At 44.8% G+C, this 16,247-nt stretch overlaps 1 protein-coding gene across 1 annotated transcript in view; it reads right to left on the bottom strand.

Moving 5' to 3' along the window:
• The window catches only part of Prkce (protein kinase C, epsilon), a 435,536-nt gene that overhangs the window by 412,343 nt on the left and 6,946 nt on the right, over window positions 1-16,247 (bottom strand). Inside the window, exon 3 of the mRNA XM_013017906.1 lies at window positions 11,939-12,022. Coding sequence (XP_012873360.1) covers window positions 11,939-12,022 — 84 coding nt within the window. The remainder of the gene's footprint in view (window positions 1-11,938; window positions 12,023-16,247) is intronic.

The raw sequence follows: 16,247 nt of genomic DNA, 5'->3' as shown, positions 1-16,247 counted from the left end.
GACTTTTTAAGAACAGCCATCCCAACAGGTAATACCTCCTTGTAATTTTAATTTGCATTTTCCTGATAACTGGTGATACTGAATATTTTTTCAGATACCTGTTGGCCATTTATGTATCTTCTTGGAAAAATATGCCAATTTAGATTCTCTATCCTAAACTGAAGATTTTCTGAGATAAGTGTGGGGGGGTGCTGCTTTATCTTTGTTTTGTTATTCAGTAGCATAAATTCCTTATAAACCTTTATGTTAATGCCTTATTTTATTTATAGTGGGGAAAATGTTAACTCATTCTATGGGCTGCCCTTTAATTTTGTTCATTAATTACTTTGCTGTGCATAAGTTTTTTTCTTTCTTTTTTTTATGCTAGTTCTTGGGCTTGAACTCTACCTGAGTCCTATCCCTTACTTGAGTCACAGCTTCACTTCTGGCTTTTTAGAGGTTAATTAGAGATAAAAGTTCCATAGACTTTGTGGTCCAGGTGGGCTTCAAATCATGATTCTCAGATCTCAGCCTCATGAGTAGCTAGGATTACAGGCATGAGCCACCAACATCCAGCATAATATATATAATAATTTACCTTTAAAAAAAAACAAAAAGAGGGCCTCATACTTGCTAGGCAGGTGCTCTACCACTTGAGCTACACCTCCATCTCTCAGAACCTTTTTAATTTGACTCAGTCCCCTTATTTTTCTTTGTTGCCTGTTCTTTTGTATCTTATCCAAGAGAACACCTGACGGCCAGAACACAGGAGGCCTGCCACAATTTCACCCAAGCCTGTCTTTCTAGTATCTCTCACAGGACAAGACAGACTCGCTAGCACTCAGCATCTGCGCAGATGGCTGGCATTCCAAGGGAGCAAGGGATTCTTTACATGGGCAGCCCTCTCTGTCCTCTCAGCCCCAGGCAGCTCTCTACAAGCACAGAAAGGATGGTGCCCAGGCAGTGAAGCCCTGGTGAGCTTGTCGGTTACAGTGGCAGTCTTGCTGGCAGTCTTCCCAGTAATCCAGCAAGCACACTGTATATTAGCATTGAGCCACCCCCTGAACCTGCCCTGCAGAAACCACAGCCCACAGCCTGTCAGCAACACCGTCCAGTCCAGGCCCAGGCCCAAAATGTGCACATGCCCATCTATAACTCCAAGCTCAGCTGGCAAAGTCCTTGATCTGATCCGTGGGGTCTGGCTGGAGTCCTAACCAGAGCCAAAGAGCAGGGCTGACTCAAATAGAGCAATGCTGACTTTGCCCAGGGCTGCCTTTCCTTCCCCCGTGCCACAGTCAATCCTCATTCTTCTAGCTCATTCTCAGCCCTAGAAAGATGCTAGACTACCCTATCCCTACAAAGAATGGGGTATTTTGCGTAACTTTAAAACTGGAAAGTGTCAGATCTGAGTATGTTGGAAGTAAACTAAACAACAGTGAAGAAATGTTTCTCAGAAACATCACGCAGCTAGGACGCTGGCCCACTGCCAGGGGATGTTGTTCAGTCTGGATTTCCAACTCATCCAAAATCTGTTGCTGTACATATCACAGAGTCCCCTGACTCAGGTCTTACCTGCAGCTTAGCTCAAGCCAAATCCTCATCACCCTCTCCTTTACAGACATGCTAAAAAACCATCACACTTGGATTTGCTGACACCAGCTTCCTAAGGCTATCCCATAGCTCTCCCTGTGTTGTTAGAGGCATTGGTGAGCAAGATTTCAGTTTGACAAGAGGTCACTTCATAGAAAATAAAATAAAATTGCTGGCAACTCATATATACATATATATGCACATATATGTATACATAGGGTGTCTTAAATCAGAAAATATGATATGCACATCTGAAAGTATTTATGACTTCTCTGTCAGCAAAGACTTCATTAAGCAGAAAGTGACTAGCATTTCTGAACTACTCTATAATTTGCCTATTACATTGTATCTCCCGATCACCCTGTGCTGTCAAACAGTTGTCTGGTTACAGTGGCGGTCTTGCTGGCGGCCTTCCCAGTAATCCAGCAAGCACACGGTGCATTAGCATCGAGCCACTAAGATGAAACTGAGTAGAAATGAAGGTGGGCATGGAGAGATCCAAGCATCTGGAGGTACGGAACTGAGTATAAGGACCTGAATGGAAAAACCCAATATCCAGATTCTAATGGGATGAACTAGAAGGGACTAGGAAGAGTCTGACAGAATGAGGCATACAGACACATTGGCATGAACATGACTGAAAAAAAAGTCTCCAGGAGTAAGTCCTGGAGTTGGAGACTACTATCTCTGGAGGACTGGTAATGAACAGGAGGAAAGCAACTAAGCTAGATCACCAATGTGGCACAATTCTGAAGGATTTTTTTTTTCAGTATGAGGGAGGTACTGGGATTTGAACTGGGGTCTTCCTGCTTGCTAGGCAGGCACTGTATCACTTGAGCCATAAAAAATAGGGGGAAGGAAAGCCAACTTTGCCCCAAAGAATTGGCTGGAGAGCTCCAGTTGCGTAATCTGTTAGTGTGCAGTACTTACACAGAATCTGCTGGGTAGGCCAAGTAGAGGAGTAAGCAGAGGAAGGAATAGAGTGATGCTGGGTACTGTGAATTCTGATTTACCTACTACTCTCCTTCCTACCTGTTCTAGAAATATCACTAGGGAGGAGGCCATATGGCTTCCTCCTGAATCTTCATTTCTCTGGCTCTCTACACACTACCATGTCTGAAACCCTGTACTTTAATCCAAGCTCTCACATGTCCTAAAGAGCCTCTACCCCTGTCCCAGCCCAATGGAAGAAATTGGGGCACAGCTTTGCTATAGTTCCGCCATCCATGGAAAGACAGTTCAAACCTCTTGAATGACTCTAAGACTTTTTGGCTTCTTATTCTTTGCTTCCCAGCCCACCCCTCCCAGTACTGGGGCTTGAACTCAGGATTCTGTGCTCTCTCTCTTGATCAATCGTAACTGGTGCTCTATCACTGGTCTGGCTTCTTATTCTTGATATTAGATTACAGAAGCATCTCAAAGCTATTTGGTTCATCACAGCCTATAGCTGAGATGCTCATTAAGCTGTAAACCCCACCATCACTCAGGCCTGGATAGTATCTAAGGGTTGGGTTGGTTTCATTAGATTCTAATTTGTTTCTTTTTAAATTTTAATAAGTTTTTTATTGTGAAAATACCATACAGAGGGGTTACAATTACATGAGCAAGATAATGAGTACATTTCTTATCAAGCATTATTGCCTCCTTTGTTTCCCCTTACAATCCCTATCCTCCCATCCTCCCCCACCCCCCTGCCAAAGTTGTAAAGTTCGTTTTCAACATAACGTCTTGTACATCTCATTGTTGCAATGGCCCACCTGTATCCCTATTTAAACAATTTGTTTTTTCCCTTCCCCTCCACAAATTACACCAACATCAAATACAGTGAAAGCAGGGGTTATACATGGGAGAGGGACATACAAAGCAACAAAGGAATCATCTTATAAATATGTTAGAAACAATAGCAAGAAAGAAATAACCATCTGAGTCCTTATCTTGGGGGTTCATTTTGCCTAACATCAACTTATCTGACCATTTCTGCTTGTCTCAGACATATACTAGTCATTGCAAATAAGGGAAACCATGGGACCTATTATTCTATAAAATTTACTCATTTTAGTGTACAGTTCATGGATTTGATGGCTGTACACAGCCTTGTACCCACCACCAAAATCAAAAAAGAGAGACAGTAATTCCCCATGCCCTTTGACCTCACTCACACCCCACCCTGGCAGCCCCTGGTGTCTCTTCTAACCCAACCTGACACTTCTTCCTGTCCCAGCAGTTCATCTATGCAGGATCCTACTGTTCACAGCCTTTATCTCTGGCTTCTTTCAGTTAAAACTTTTTGGATCAGTGTTAGGATTTCACAAACGGGAAGGAACAGAATTTGAAGAGAGTGGGCATTAGTAGTGTTCTTGGACCACTGAAGAGTACAGAAAAAAGGAGAAACACTACCCCCCCCCAACCCCAATACCATCTATCTCCAAGTACCTTAGTGGCCCTTCTGCAACTGAGTCAAGAGATATCCTCAAGTTATAAAATAGGTTCACACTTACACACACACACACACACACTACTGATTGCCCATAGGGAAATTTAACAAACAGACTTTGGTCAGCCATGTTCTTCTGTTTGAACAAGTGAGTTAGCTTTTTTGATGTTGTTTTGTTTTGTTTTGACATCAGTACTAGGTCTCAAATTCTGGGCCTCGGTACCAATTTCACTCAAGGCTAGTGCTCTACTACATGAGCCACAGGCTTCACTTCTAAGAGCTATCATATCTTAACTTCCAGTAGCTCTAAGACCACAGGCAACCACAAAAGGCACATTCATCCTATATAACATCCAAACTGCTAAGATTTATATACTTTGGTTCAGCCTTACAGAAACTCATCCTGACTCTTTCCAAGATACTCAAATTCTGGGCAATTCAGCCAAGTTGAAAAACAAGGTAGAAAGCTGGGATATGTGGTCCTATCAAAATCAACAGAATAATATCTCCTTCATAAAGCAATCTAAAATAAAGAGAGAATACATCTGGTTAGAAAGATCCTTGAAAAAATGAGCTGCAGCTGAGCATGGTAGCTCAAGCCTGTAATCCTAGCTATCTGGGAGGCAGAGATGGTAAATGGTGATTGAGACCAGCCCAGACATAAGAGAGTTTTTAGGACTCCTTTTCAACAAATGTCTCAAGTCCCAAAACATGAGGCCTGAAGTCCAGGCCTGACTAAGACATACTAGAAGACTCTACCTCAAAAATAACCTGTGTAAAAGGGGGCTGGAGGCCCAGCTCATGTGAGAGCACCTGCCTCGCAATTATAAGGCCTTAAATTCAATCCCTAGTCACAGTATAAAAAAATAACAAAGAAAGAAACAACAAAAAGGAAAGAAAGAAAAAAAAAGCTGGGCTCATGGCTCATGCTTGTAATCCTAGTGACTCAGGAAGCTAAGCTCTGAGAATACCAGTTCAAAGCCAGCCCTAGCAGAAAAGTCTATAAGATTCTTATCACCAACTAACCAGCAAAAAGCCAGAAGTAGAGCTTTGGCTCAAGTGGTAAAGCACCAAACTTGAGCAAAAGAACTAAAAGATAGCCCCAAGGCCCTGAGTCCAAACCCTAGTAACAGCTCACATACATTCATGTACATGAACATGCGTGCGCACACACACACACACACACACACAATGCATTGTTAAATGCAGGCACTGTAAACAGTGAGGAAGAGGAGGAGGAGAAAGGACATTAGGGAGAAAGCAAGACACAAGCAAAAGCAAAGGTTAATGAACCACACAGCATGTTCAGAACACAGCAAATAAGCTCTTTTGGCTGAGGTGTGCTTTGTCTACAGGTGTAAAGAAATTAAGTCCAAAAGGCTGGGTAAATATTATAAAGGAGTCTAGTTGCTAGGCAAGACAACATTATTTAATTCTAAAGCAAAGAGAAAACTCTGAAAGATGTGATCAGGAAAATAACACAGTGAAAACTGTGTTGATTAATGGTTTTAATTAGTGTAGTCCAAACTATAAATCTGGCAATGCATGTAGCACTATTGGCAGCCTGAAAGTCAGTTGGGAGTTCCTTCTGGCCTCCAGAAGGGCAAGAAAAAGGTCACAGGTGTCTTCCATCAGAAGAAACAAGAGGCTCCTGGGGCTGGCAAACAATAGTTAGGTCTTATAAGAAGGGATGACCATCAGGTGGGGACAGGATGGCATCAAGGGCTCCAGGAGGGAGTGGGGAAAATGAAGGGGATGTTACAAGGGGGAGGGAGAACATGGGTTAGTTCATTCCTAGAATTGCTGGATTTGGGGTGTTGGAATGATGTCCAGGCTGAGCATTTGGAAACACAGAACTTTAGCAGATAGGATACCAGGAAGAGCTGTGGGACCAAACAGCATTCTAGATAGTGGTGGGAAGGTCATCAGAGGGTGTGGGTTGAATTATACAACCCTGCCATTGTGTTTTACAGTTCTCAGGGGCTCATTAATGACAGATGCCCAGGAAAGATCTCCCTGACAGTGGCAGAAGAGATGCCCATGACAGCTAGAGAGACAGAGAAGCAGAGCTGGCCATCTGCTAGGCAGGAGCCAGGAGGAGGAGCCACAAGTCCTTAGACAAATCCAGCCCTGCTATGGGGTGTTCTATACTGTGAATGGGGACACGCTGGCCATTCTACCTCCCAGGGCTGTCTATACACACAAAGCCTGGACAGGTGATGTATATCAGAGAACTCTAAAAACGAGCACAGTTTGTTCTCACCCTGGCAAGCCTTGATTCTGCCAGGCACAAGCAAGGCAGGGAGGGCAAGATGATTCCACCGGGAATGTTCCTGAGTTCCTGATTTATAGAAGAGATGAGAGAAAGCTCCAGCAACCAGGCAGTCTGTAAGCCAGCCAAGACGTGGGCCAGGCCGGGGGGGGGGGCAGGTAATGGGTAATTCATGCTCTCTCACTTGCTCGCTCTCTCTCACTTGCTCACCCACCTCCCCGTCAGGATTTCATGTGGAAGACAGCTACAGAGGAGGAACATTTGGTCTCGAGTTGGCAGGGCATAACCACACTCCCTTGGGAGAACCATCCAGCCCCCACAGTGTGCTGCAGAAAGGATGCTGGTAGCCAGGTTTAGGCTCTGATAGCACCCAGAAGGGGAGGGGGCAACTGTCTATCTTGCTCTAGGTGGCAGCTCAGCTTCCAAGGGGCCATGCCCTCTTCCTTCTGTTCCATGTCCCCCCAATCACTCTCATTCTCCAAGACCTCGGGTATAGGAACCACTTGCTCAATGAAGTCTCCCCATCACACGAGACTTCACATTCTGGCCCTTTGCACCCGTGTCTAGAGTTCCTGTGTGTCTATTCTTTGCACCTATTCAAGTAGGGATAACAAGTAGGCCAAGGAGTGGAAAGACATTTGGCCTTCTCTGTTCTCCACCAGCTTGACTATGAAACTGGAATGAGGATGGCTGCCAAATAACCACCAGAAAGCAAGAGGACCCTTGGAGGTGATGGAGAGAAGTCAGAGCAAGAAGCAGACTCCAGAGCCGTGGAATTCAAGATGGCTTCCTGGAGAAAGTAGTGATTCTATGTCTAACTTGCTGCGCTCTGTCTGGCACTGGTTCATGACAACATGGAAGAAAAATAGGTTAGACACTGTGTTCTGATCAGAGACATGGCCCTGAATCCCACAGACCTGCCTGCTAACTTCTCCTAATATACCAGCTTTCTGACTGGCCCTGTCAGCCTCAGTTTCCTACCATGAAACAGGAATGAAAGTGAAGACCAGGCTGGGTGTGGCTAAGAAATGAATGGAGTGATCCATGGAGACCTGCACACAGTAGGCACCACTTAGCATTAATTCGCCATTTCCTACCCGGTACCTGTGTTCCTGGCCTGCCTCGCTCCTCCATCCCCACAGGCAAATGTGCACAATGTTTGTTTTCTATTTGGGGGAGGGAGTTGTTTTGTTTGGCAGAGAATTGAATTCAGGACCTTGCCCTACCACTTGAGAAATGCCTCTTACCCTTTTCTTGAATGGATTTTTAAATGGGTTCTTTCAAGGCAAAGTCTCCCATTATGGACTGTGATCCTTCAATTTGTGCATCCGATGACAGGCGCACACCAATGCACACCAATGCACCCAGCCATTGTACTTCCCTCAGAGCTAGGATCACGAGCATGAGCCACCATGCTCAGCTAACACAGTGCTCGTATTCTTAAGGGGTATCTTCTCTCTAGTGCCTTACACACTCATACCTTTGCTTTCTGAGCTCCTTTTCCTTCCTGTTAACCTGTCAAGAGCCAACACTCAAAGGGTATGTGCCAGGCTCTTGGTACCATCGCATTCACTGCAGGCCTCTCTCTGTAAATGAAAGTGGGACGTGGAGAGATTACATGACCTGCCCATGGCAACCACAGGGAGAGCTGCAAGTCAACCCCACTGCACCACCTCACACATCTCTGCTTTGTCAGAACCAGACAGATATGATTCATAAGGAAGTAACCATCCCTGAGCACTGTGAGGCAAAGCTCAATTTGCACCAAGGACAGACAAAGAGCTAAACTTCCAGTGGTGGAAGAGAGACCCCACAGGGTATATCCCAGTGATGTCCCAAGGGCTCCAGGGCATCTACGTGGGTCACAAAGTGGGATGGCCTGGCCATTGTCATAGCAATCTGTACACAGGTTCCTTGGGAATTGCCCCAGACCTAGCCCCAGTAAAAGGAGCAATAAGGGAGAATTTAGGCTGGGACCAACACTGGCAAAGGTCTCAGTCACATCCATTGGGAGCCCTGCAGCTGGGATGGTCTTAAGGAATTGTCTCACGAAGGGGCTGGGGGACTGTAACCTTGGGACTTCCCTGTAAACCTGTTTTGCAGTGTGGGCTGCTCTTAGGAGGGGCAGTCCTGCAAAGGAGGGCTCAGCAGTGAACCGTCAGCAGGTCACACCCTCAGGAGTGCCTCAGGCCTACAAGGGATCTGTGCATCCCAGAATCCACCTCCACTCAGGCCTGAGGACTGCTTTGATGCATCGTAGAGGTGCCCAGGCCTAAAGTCCTGCTGCTCCAATCCAGCCCTGACCACTGCAATTCCCCTAGTTTTGCCCGACTCACAAGCTGGACCACAATGCCAACTCTTTTACTGATAGGCCCTGATTTTCAGCACTTAAGCCACTCGACACTGGCAACCCCACACTCACCCAGAGGAGCGCAATGCCTCTCCAGATTGCAATCATCTCATGAAAGGAGGTTTGTAAACATGAAATTGCAGAAATGAATGTCTCTCACTGACTGTAGTTCCCAGCCAGTCTGCCCAAACAACCATCACTGCTGCTCAGCCAACACCATGCCTGCTGCTATCCAGTGTGCAAGAAAACAGAGCATGCTCCTTGCCTTCAGGGACCTGTGCCTGAGCAGCCTGACACCTCTGAGCATCCACTGCCACCTGACAGTCTGGGCATGAAATCTCTGCCCTGAGAAGAAAAGGTTGGCAGGCCCAGTGGTCTCAGGCCTCCACGGAGTAGAAAGCCTCTCCTGGCAGAGTTATGCCTGAATGCAGTGGTTCTAAGCCTGAGCTCTTCCTACTAGCTACTTCAGAGGTTGTTGAGGTACACTTTTATCTAAGTGGAAAGGAGGCTGAGGTGTGGAGCTGGGACTGACCCCATGACCTTCTCTAAGCCTTTGCTCATATGTCACCCCTCCCACACAGCTGAACAGACCAGTCTATGTCACACTACCCAGTCCACAGCACTTTGGAAATTTCAACAGCTTTTACCTTGCTGGGAGCTTTTTTTTTCCCCTCCATGGTCTGTATCACCTAATCATATGCATCATTTTTTATTTATCACATGCGTTTATCTGTCATCCATTTGCTAAAAATAGGAACTTCCCCCCAAACAGGGAGCTTGTTCATTTTCTGCACTGCTGCATCCCAAGTCCTTAGGATGATGGCTGAGCACAGTGAATCCTCAATACACCAATGAATGAATAAATAGCAGCTAATATTAGTTGAGCACTTACTAAGTGCTTACTAAGGACAGGGCCAGCCACCAGCCATTTATGCTACTGCTCAGTCAGTCAAGTGTGTCCTCAGCCAGGTCCTGTGATGAGAGGAAGCCCTAAAGCCAAGCCACAGGGATCGATAATTACAGACAGCCTCAAGGCCAAAATCCCAGTGTCTGCCTACTCTTTTTTTAATAAATACATTCATTTATTTTTATTATCTATGGCTGCTTTGGGGCCACAGTGTGGAGCTGAGTTGTTTTGACCAAGATTATAGAGCCCACAAAGCCAAAAATATTTACTCTCTGGCCCTATGAAAGTAGCTAAGCCTTGATCCAGGACCTCCATGAGTTAGAATGAGGTCAGGTCTCCTCTGTTTATCTACAACTGTATGTTATGTATCACCCTTGGAAGAATGTCATTTTTGTTGTTTTTCTGTGGTCCACGTGAGGAATCCTATTTGAGAAAGACAGAAAGAGACAGGTAAAGAAACAAACAGGGGGAGAAAAAACTAGGTTAGGTGCTGACTGGGAGAAAAGCAGACAAGATACTTCAGAGCTCATAGAAAAAATTTTATGCCTAATTTGAAAGACACCTGAAGGCTTTCTGGAGAAAGGGACCGCTAAGATTATTATCATTATTATTGTTATCATGATGACTGCTGCCCCAAAACAAGCTATTTGAAAAACATGTAACTATATAAACTAATTGAGACATTTTTCTTAAAGAGGTAGATATTAATCAATACCATAAATCTAAATAACATGGCCAAAGGCCAATAATATGTACCTGAATATATAGGAGCCCCTGGTTGTATGGCAGACACTGTGAAACACAAAGCTAGCTTACCAATTGATGTCAACATCTAAAGAACCTCAACCTACCCAAATACTATATGGTGATCAGTCTGACAGTGGCATCCAGAGCTCACTGATAGAAAAACTCAAGCTCCTAGGACACATCTGTCTTCAGAGTTTCCATGCACAGATTTTTGGCTACGTGGAGAAGCCCAGAGACCTTCTATTCTCTCCTCCCTTCTAATGACAGTCTGTCACAGGTAAAACTCTAATCCATTTCATTTACACTGACATTCGACTGACTGTATTTTGAACTAGTCATAACAAGGTTTAAGCTCCGGGAAAGCCTGACTGAGGATGGAATTTCAAGGACTCTGACAGACTGTGGGAAAGGCATCCATGCCGAGTGGGAGGTCATCCCCACAGTCTAATTTGCATCAAGAGATGACAGCCTTCAGCAATAAAAATCCAGTAGTTCAAATGACCCTTGATTTTCAGGTTTAGATGTCCCACTCAGTAATGATATACACATGACCAGGACACTTTAGTGTCTCTGAATCTCTTTCTTCACATCTCTCAAATGAATGGAAGAATTAAAGAAGAAAACTTAACTTCTCTGTTTCCAGAAGAGACGCAAGAAAGAAAAATTCTAGGCAAATATTTATTACTTTTATATGATTTCGTCTCTGTACCACTCTGGAGTATCTCTCCCAGGCTATAATTTACACATGGAGACTGTATGGGCCATAGAACTGATGGCCCTAAAACACTGATAGGCAAACCAAGGAAATGAGGCAGCTCTTTCTAAGTGAAAGGCAGGCAGTCTTTTCCATAAGGTCTTACACAAGTGGAAAACATCAGGTATCAATAAGATAGAGATCATCCCACCACCCTCCTTCCAGCCAGGCTTCACTCACCTAACACTACAAGTAAAACAAGGGGCTTGGAATGGAGACTCCTTCCAAGTTAAGATATTCTAAAGCCTAGGACAAAGATAGAAAGATGAACTGCTCTGTGGGCATCACCACTGTAATACAAAAGGATTTCCAACAACACTCACCACCATCAAAGGAAGCAACATACAGGAGGACTGAAGTGAAAGTGTGGGGGCCATGAGGGGAGGTGCTGCTCGGGAAGGGGTGGTTAACCACAAATGTTACTGCTATATTGCTATTTTGGGGATTGCCAGTCCAATCTTCCAGGAAAGTTTCTGCTCCTGCAGGTATCAAGAAGGCAATTTGGGGGTCTTTAAAAAAAAATCTGCCAGGCACAGTAACTCATGCCTGTAATCTTAGTTACTTGTGGAGATCAGGAGGATCATGACTTGAAGCCAGCTCAGGCAAAAATAAGTTAGCAAGGCCCTGTCATCTCAAACAACACAAGCCAAGTATGGTGGCGATGCTAGCTACTCAGGAGATAAAGGAAGGAGAACCACAGTCCAACACAAGCCTTGTACAAAAGCAAAAAAGGGTTGAGGGGAAGGGGCGCTCCAAAATAGCAAATAGCAAGTGTGGGGCCCTCAGTTGAAACCCCAGTACTACATAAAGGAAAAAAATATCACTTACAATCAAGAGAAAGACATTCCTGCTCATCCTAACTCTGGTCCTTCTCCTTGGAGCCAAAATGGACAGTATCACAGTACCTTCATCTTATAGTCCAGCTTCTTACCCATCATGCTACTCCCTTTGTGGAACACAAAGGATTTCTGAAGCAATCTGAAGTCATTCTTTAAAACAACACATTTAACAGAGAGCAAGAGCTGATGGGTGTTTAGATAATACACCACCTCTATCAGCTTAGTTTAAACCAGTGAGGGCTTCGACTGTCTTCCTGTTTTCCCAGAGTTCTGGTTCAGTTCAGAAACACATGCCCCAAACCAGGAGCCAGGAAGCAGAGGTCAATGGAGTGGCAAGACGCCAGTGTCATCAGGGCTCCAATGACAGCCAGCACATGTGGGTGAATGACAGATGTTGCACACAAGCATGGTCACATCCTCTAAGCTACCTAGAATGCCTCTTCCTCAACCAAATCCTCTTTATCTATCATCCACTGGGAACACAGCACACACTGGGGACCCCACATCCGCTCGGGCATTGGGGGAATCACACAGATAGCTTGCTTCCTGTCCTCAACATGTATCTCCTGCTCATGAAGCCCTTCCAGAGGATTTCACCATCTCTCCCATCACCTTGTATTTGGCTCATGCTGGATAAATAGCTAGCCTAAATAGACATCATTCTCATATGCACAGAACTTTCTTCCCAGAAGACTGCACCATTTGCCTAATAAAGATTCTATCCAGTCAGAAGAAATTCATTTCACCTTGTGCAGATAAGGGTCTGTACAATGACATGCATCCGGTGTTCATCTTTACTTAGAAAACTTGATCAGCATATGGCAGGTCTATTAATAAGAACTCTCAAGCCAGACACTGGTGTCACATGCCTGTAATCCGAGCTATTCAGGAGGCTGAAAACTGGAGGATCAGAGTTTAAAAAAAAAAATCTAAAAATAAATACAGCTTGACAATAGCAAGTCTTCACATGCACTCTTAATCCTGTTTGCTATAAGAAAAGAGAACCCTAAAAGGTTAAGAGGCTTCGCCTAAGGTCATACTGCCAGGAAGTAGCACAATCGGGCAAGGAATCCAATTCTAACGGCTTTTGCAACCCCTACAGCCACCCTATGAGGGTCTCTGACACCTAGGCAAACAAGAGCGAGGATGAACAAGGTACCAGTCTCAGAGGCCCAGGCTCCCAGGACAAATCTGAAACCTTAAGTCAGCAACTATGTGTGTCGCAGAGGGGTTCTGTACAGTTGGTCTACAAGGTCAAAATTATCCTATTAATACTAACTGCTCTTTTGGTACCACTGGAATTGGAACTCAGGACTTCAACTTTGCAGACAGTTTCTTCTAGCCCTTTCGCGCTAGCTTTTTTTTTTTTTTTTTTTTTTTTTGTCGGTTGTGAGGCCTGAACTCTGGGCCTGGCACTATCCCTCAGCTCTTCAGCTCAAGGCTAGCGCTCTACCACTTGAGCCACAGTGCCCCACTTCCTGCTTTTTCTGCGTATGTGGTGCTGAGCAATCGAACCCAGGGCCTCATGCATGCACGGCAAGCACTCTACCACTGAGCCACCTTCCCAGCCCCCTCGTGCTAGAATTTTTGAGATAGGGTCTAGGCCATCTTGGACTGAGAACTTCCTATTTATGCTTCCTACCATAGCTGAATGGAGGCATGCACTTCTGCACCCAGCTTTTTTGGTTGTGAAGAGGGTCATGAACAATTTTGCCCAGGCCAGCTGGTTGAACTGGAATCTTTCTAATCTCCACTCTCAAAGTAACTGGGACTACAGGCATGAGCCACTGAGCCTCACATACTAAGAATTTTCTTGACTCTTCCACTCTCAGAAGCAGCCAGAGACTACATGACAGCTTAACACACTGAAAGCAGAAGACAATCTATCTATCCAACTGACTACTACTATACCAAACATGGTGTCGATTTGTAAAAACATAAAACAATGCCATGCTTCTAGACTTTTATTTTGGAAAACATAGTTAAATTTCCTGGAAATATGTGTTAGCATGTAATGGGTTTATATATAGATAGATAGATATATACATATATATTTGTGTGTATGTATGTACATATGTATATGTGTGCCAGTGTTGAACTGGAGGCCTGGGTGCTGTCCCTGAGTTTTTTTTGCTCAAGGCTAGTGCTCTACCACTTCAGCCACAGTTCTACTTTGGCCTTTTGGGTGGTTAATGGAGATAAGAGACTCATATACATACTTTCCTGTCTCCAACTGGCTTCAAACCACAATCCTCAGATCTCAGCCTCCTGAGAAGGTAGGACTATAGGCATGAGCCACAGGTACCTGGTGGGTTTGTTTTATTAACTTCTACATGTCTTCCTTATTAAAATATATTACTATATGTAGTAAGAGCTATGCCGTGAATGTTGCATATTCTTATAATATGCACTTGGATCATAATCACTTCTTTTATTATTCTTTCTTATTCTCTCCCCTCATCCAATTAATACTAAAATGTATCTGTTTTCATTTTGATATGTAAATGTTGACAAATGGGGGCCACAAAAGCACTGGAGTCTTCAATAATCTTAAAATATTGATATTTAAAGAATTTAAATTCTTTGCCAGGTGCTGGTGGCTCATGCCTGTAATCCTAGCTACTCAGGAGGCTGAGATCTGAGGATCAAGGTTCAAAGCCAACCCAGGCAGGAAACTCCGTGAGACTCTTATCTCCAATATGCCATTCTGAAAATCAGAAGTGGTGCTATGACTCAAGTGGTAGAGCACTAGCCTTGAGCTGAAGAGCTGAGGGACAGCACCCAGGCCCAGAGTTCAAGCCCCATGACTGACCAAAAAAAAAAAAAAAAAAGAATTTAAGTTCTGATCTTAACACTCAAAAGTTTAAGGACCAGTTGATGAGAAAGGTGTTCACATTCATCTGTGTTTCTGGAGAAACTCAATGGGAGCTTTCTGCTGCTTTTTGTCCAATGGACTCTCTCTATCACCAAGAGTATGCTTCAAGATCTACCAAAGCTTCTGGCAGAACAACCCTTGCCCAGCCCCATCCTCTGAGCTCCCTGACAGTGCTAAGTCCACCAGCACCCAGCATGGATGTGTGCACCACTTGGCAACATCCACTGCACTATAGTCTGTGGATACATAACCTCTGCTGTTATCTGCATCTCCGTGGAGATGCCATGCTTCCCCAAGGCAATTCTGCAGCCTGAACAAAGCGTCTGAATACAGCTCTGCCTCTTGACCAGGGGGCGACCTTAGGCAAGTTACACAGCCTCAGTTTCCTTGTTTCTAAAAGGCAGAGTAGACAGACTTCCTGTGCAAACCACATAATTACCTGCTCTTTCAACCCCACCTAGCTCAGGATTGTTCTGGAAACTGTGATAATCCTGAGCACCAAGAAGCATCAAGGAGGTTCACAGTCTTCTTCCCAATGGCCCAGCCAAGACAGACAGGATGACCTCAACTCACCTGCCTGAAGGACTAGCTGATGAATGGAGGACAATGAATCAATACAGCCAGTCTGGGTCGCACCAGAGGTGTCAGTGCCATCCCAGGGGGACATTTAGAAAGGAGTGGGGGACTGGGCCCCAGTGGCTCACGCCTGTAATCCTAGCTACTCAGGAGGCTGAGATCTGAGGATCACAGTTCAAAGCCAGTCTGGGCAAGAAAGTCCATGAGACTCTTATCTCCAATAAACTACTAGAAAACCAGAAGTGACACTGTGGCTCAAGCAGTAGAGCACTCGCCTTGAGCTGAAATGCTGAGGGATAGTGCCCAAGCCCCAGAGTTCAAGCTCCATGACCAACAACAACAACAAAAAAAACAAACAAATGAAAAAAAAGAGGATTGCGGGCAAAGAGGCCTACTGGTTTTCAGTGACCAGGAATTATGTATGATGATGGGCAGGATATATAGCTCAGTGTGAAAGCACTTGATTAGCATGTGCAAGGTCCTAAGTTTGATCTTCAGCTTTGCCAGTAATCGCTACTATGAGAGAGAGAGAGAGAGAGAGAGAGAGAGAGAGAGAGAGAGGCCGTGTACTGGTTGCTCATGCCTATAATCCTAGCTACTCAGGAGGATGAGATCTGAGGATTGTGGTTTGAAGCCAACCAGGGCAGTAAAGTCCATGAGACTCATGTCCAATTAAGCAATCAAAAGGTGGAAATGGAGTTCAAGTGGTAGAATGTCAGTCTTGAGCAAAAAAGCTAAGGGTCAGCACTCAGACTCTGAGTTCAAGTACCAGTACTGACACAAAGAAGGAAGGAGAGGGAAGAGAGGAGGGGGAAAGGGAGGGGAGATGAGAGAGAAAGAGAAAGAGAAAGAGAGAAGGAAGGAAGGAAGGAAGGAATCTTGGAATTTAAAATACAGCAGCATACCTAAGACTTCATCTGTTCA

The sequence above is a fragment of the Dipodomys ordii genome, unplaced genomic scaffold (genome assembly GCF_000151885.1).
Source record: "Dipodomys ordii isolate 6190 unplaced genomic scaffold, Dord_2.0 Scaffold37, whole genome shotgun sequence".
Taxonomy (NCBI): domain Eukaryota; kingdom Metazoa; phylum Chordata; class Mammalia; order Rodentia; family Heteromyidae; genus Dipodomys; species Dipodomys ordii.
The sequence above is the reverse complement of the archived record's forward strand: the minus strand, read 5'-3'. Positions and strand labels throughout refer to the sequence as shown.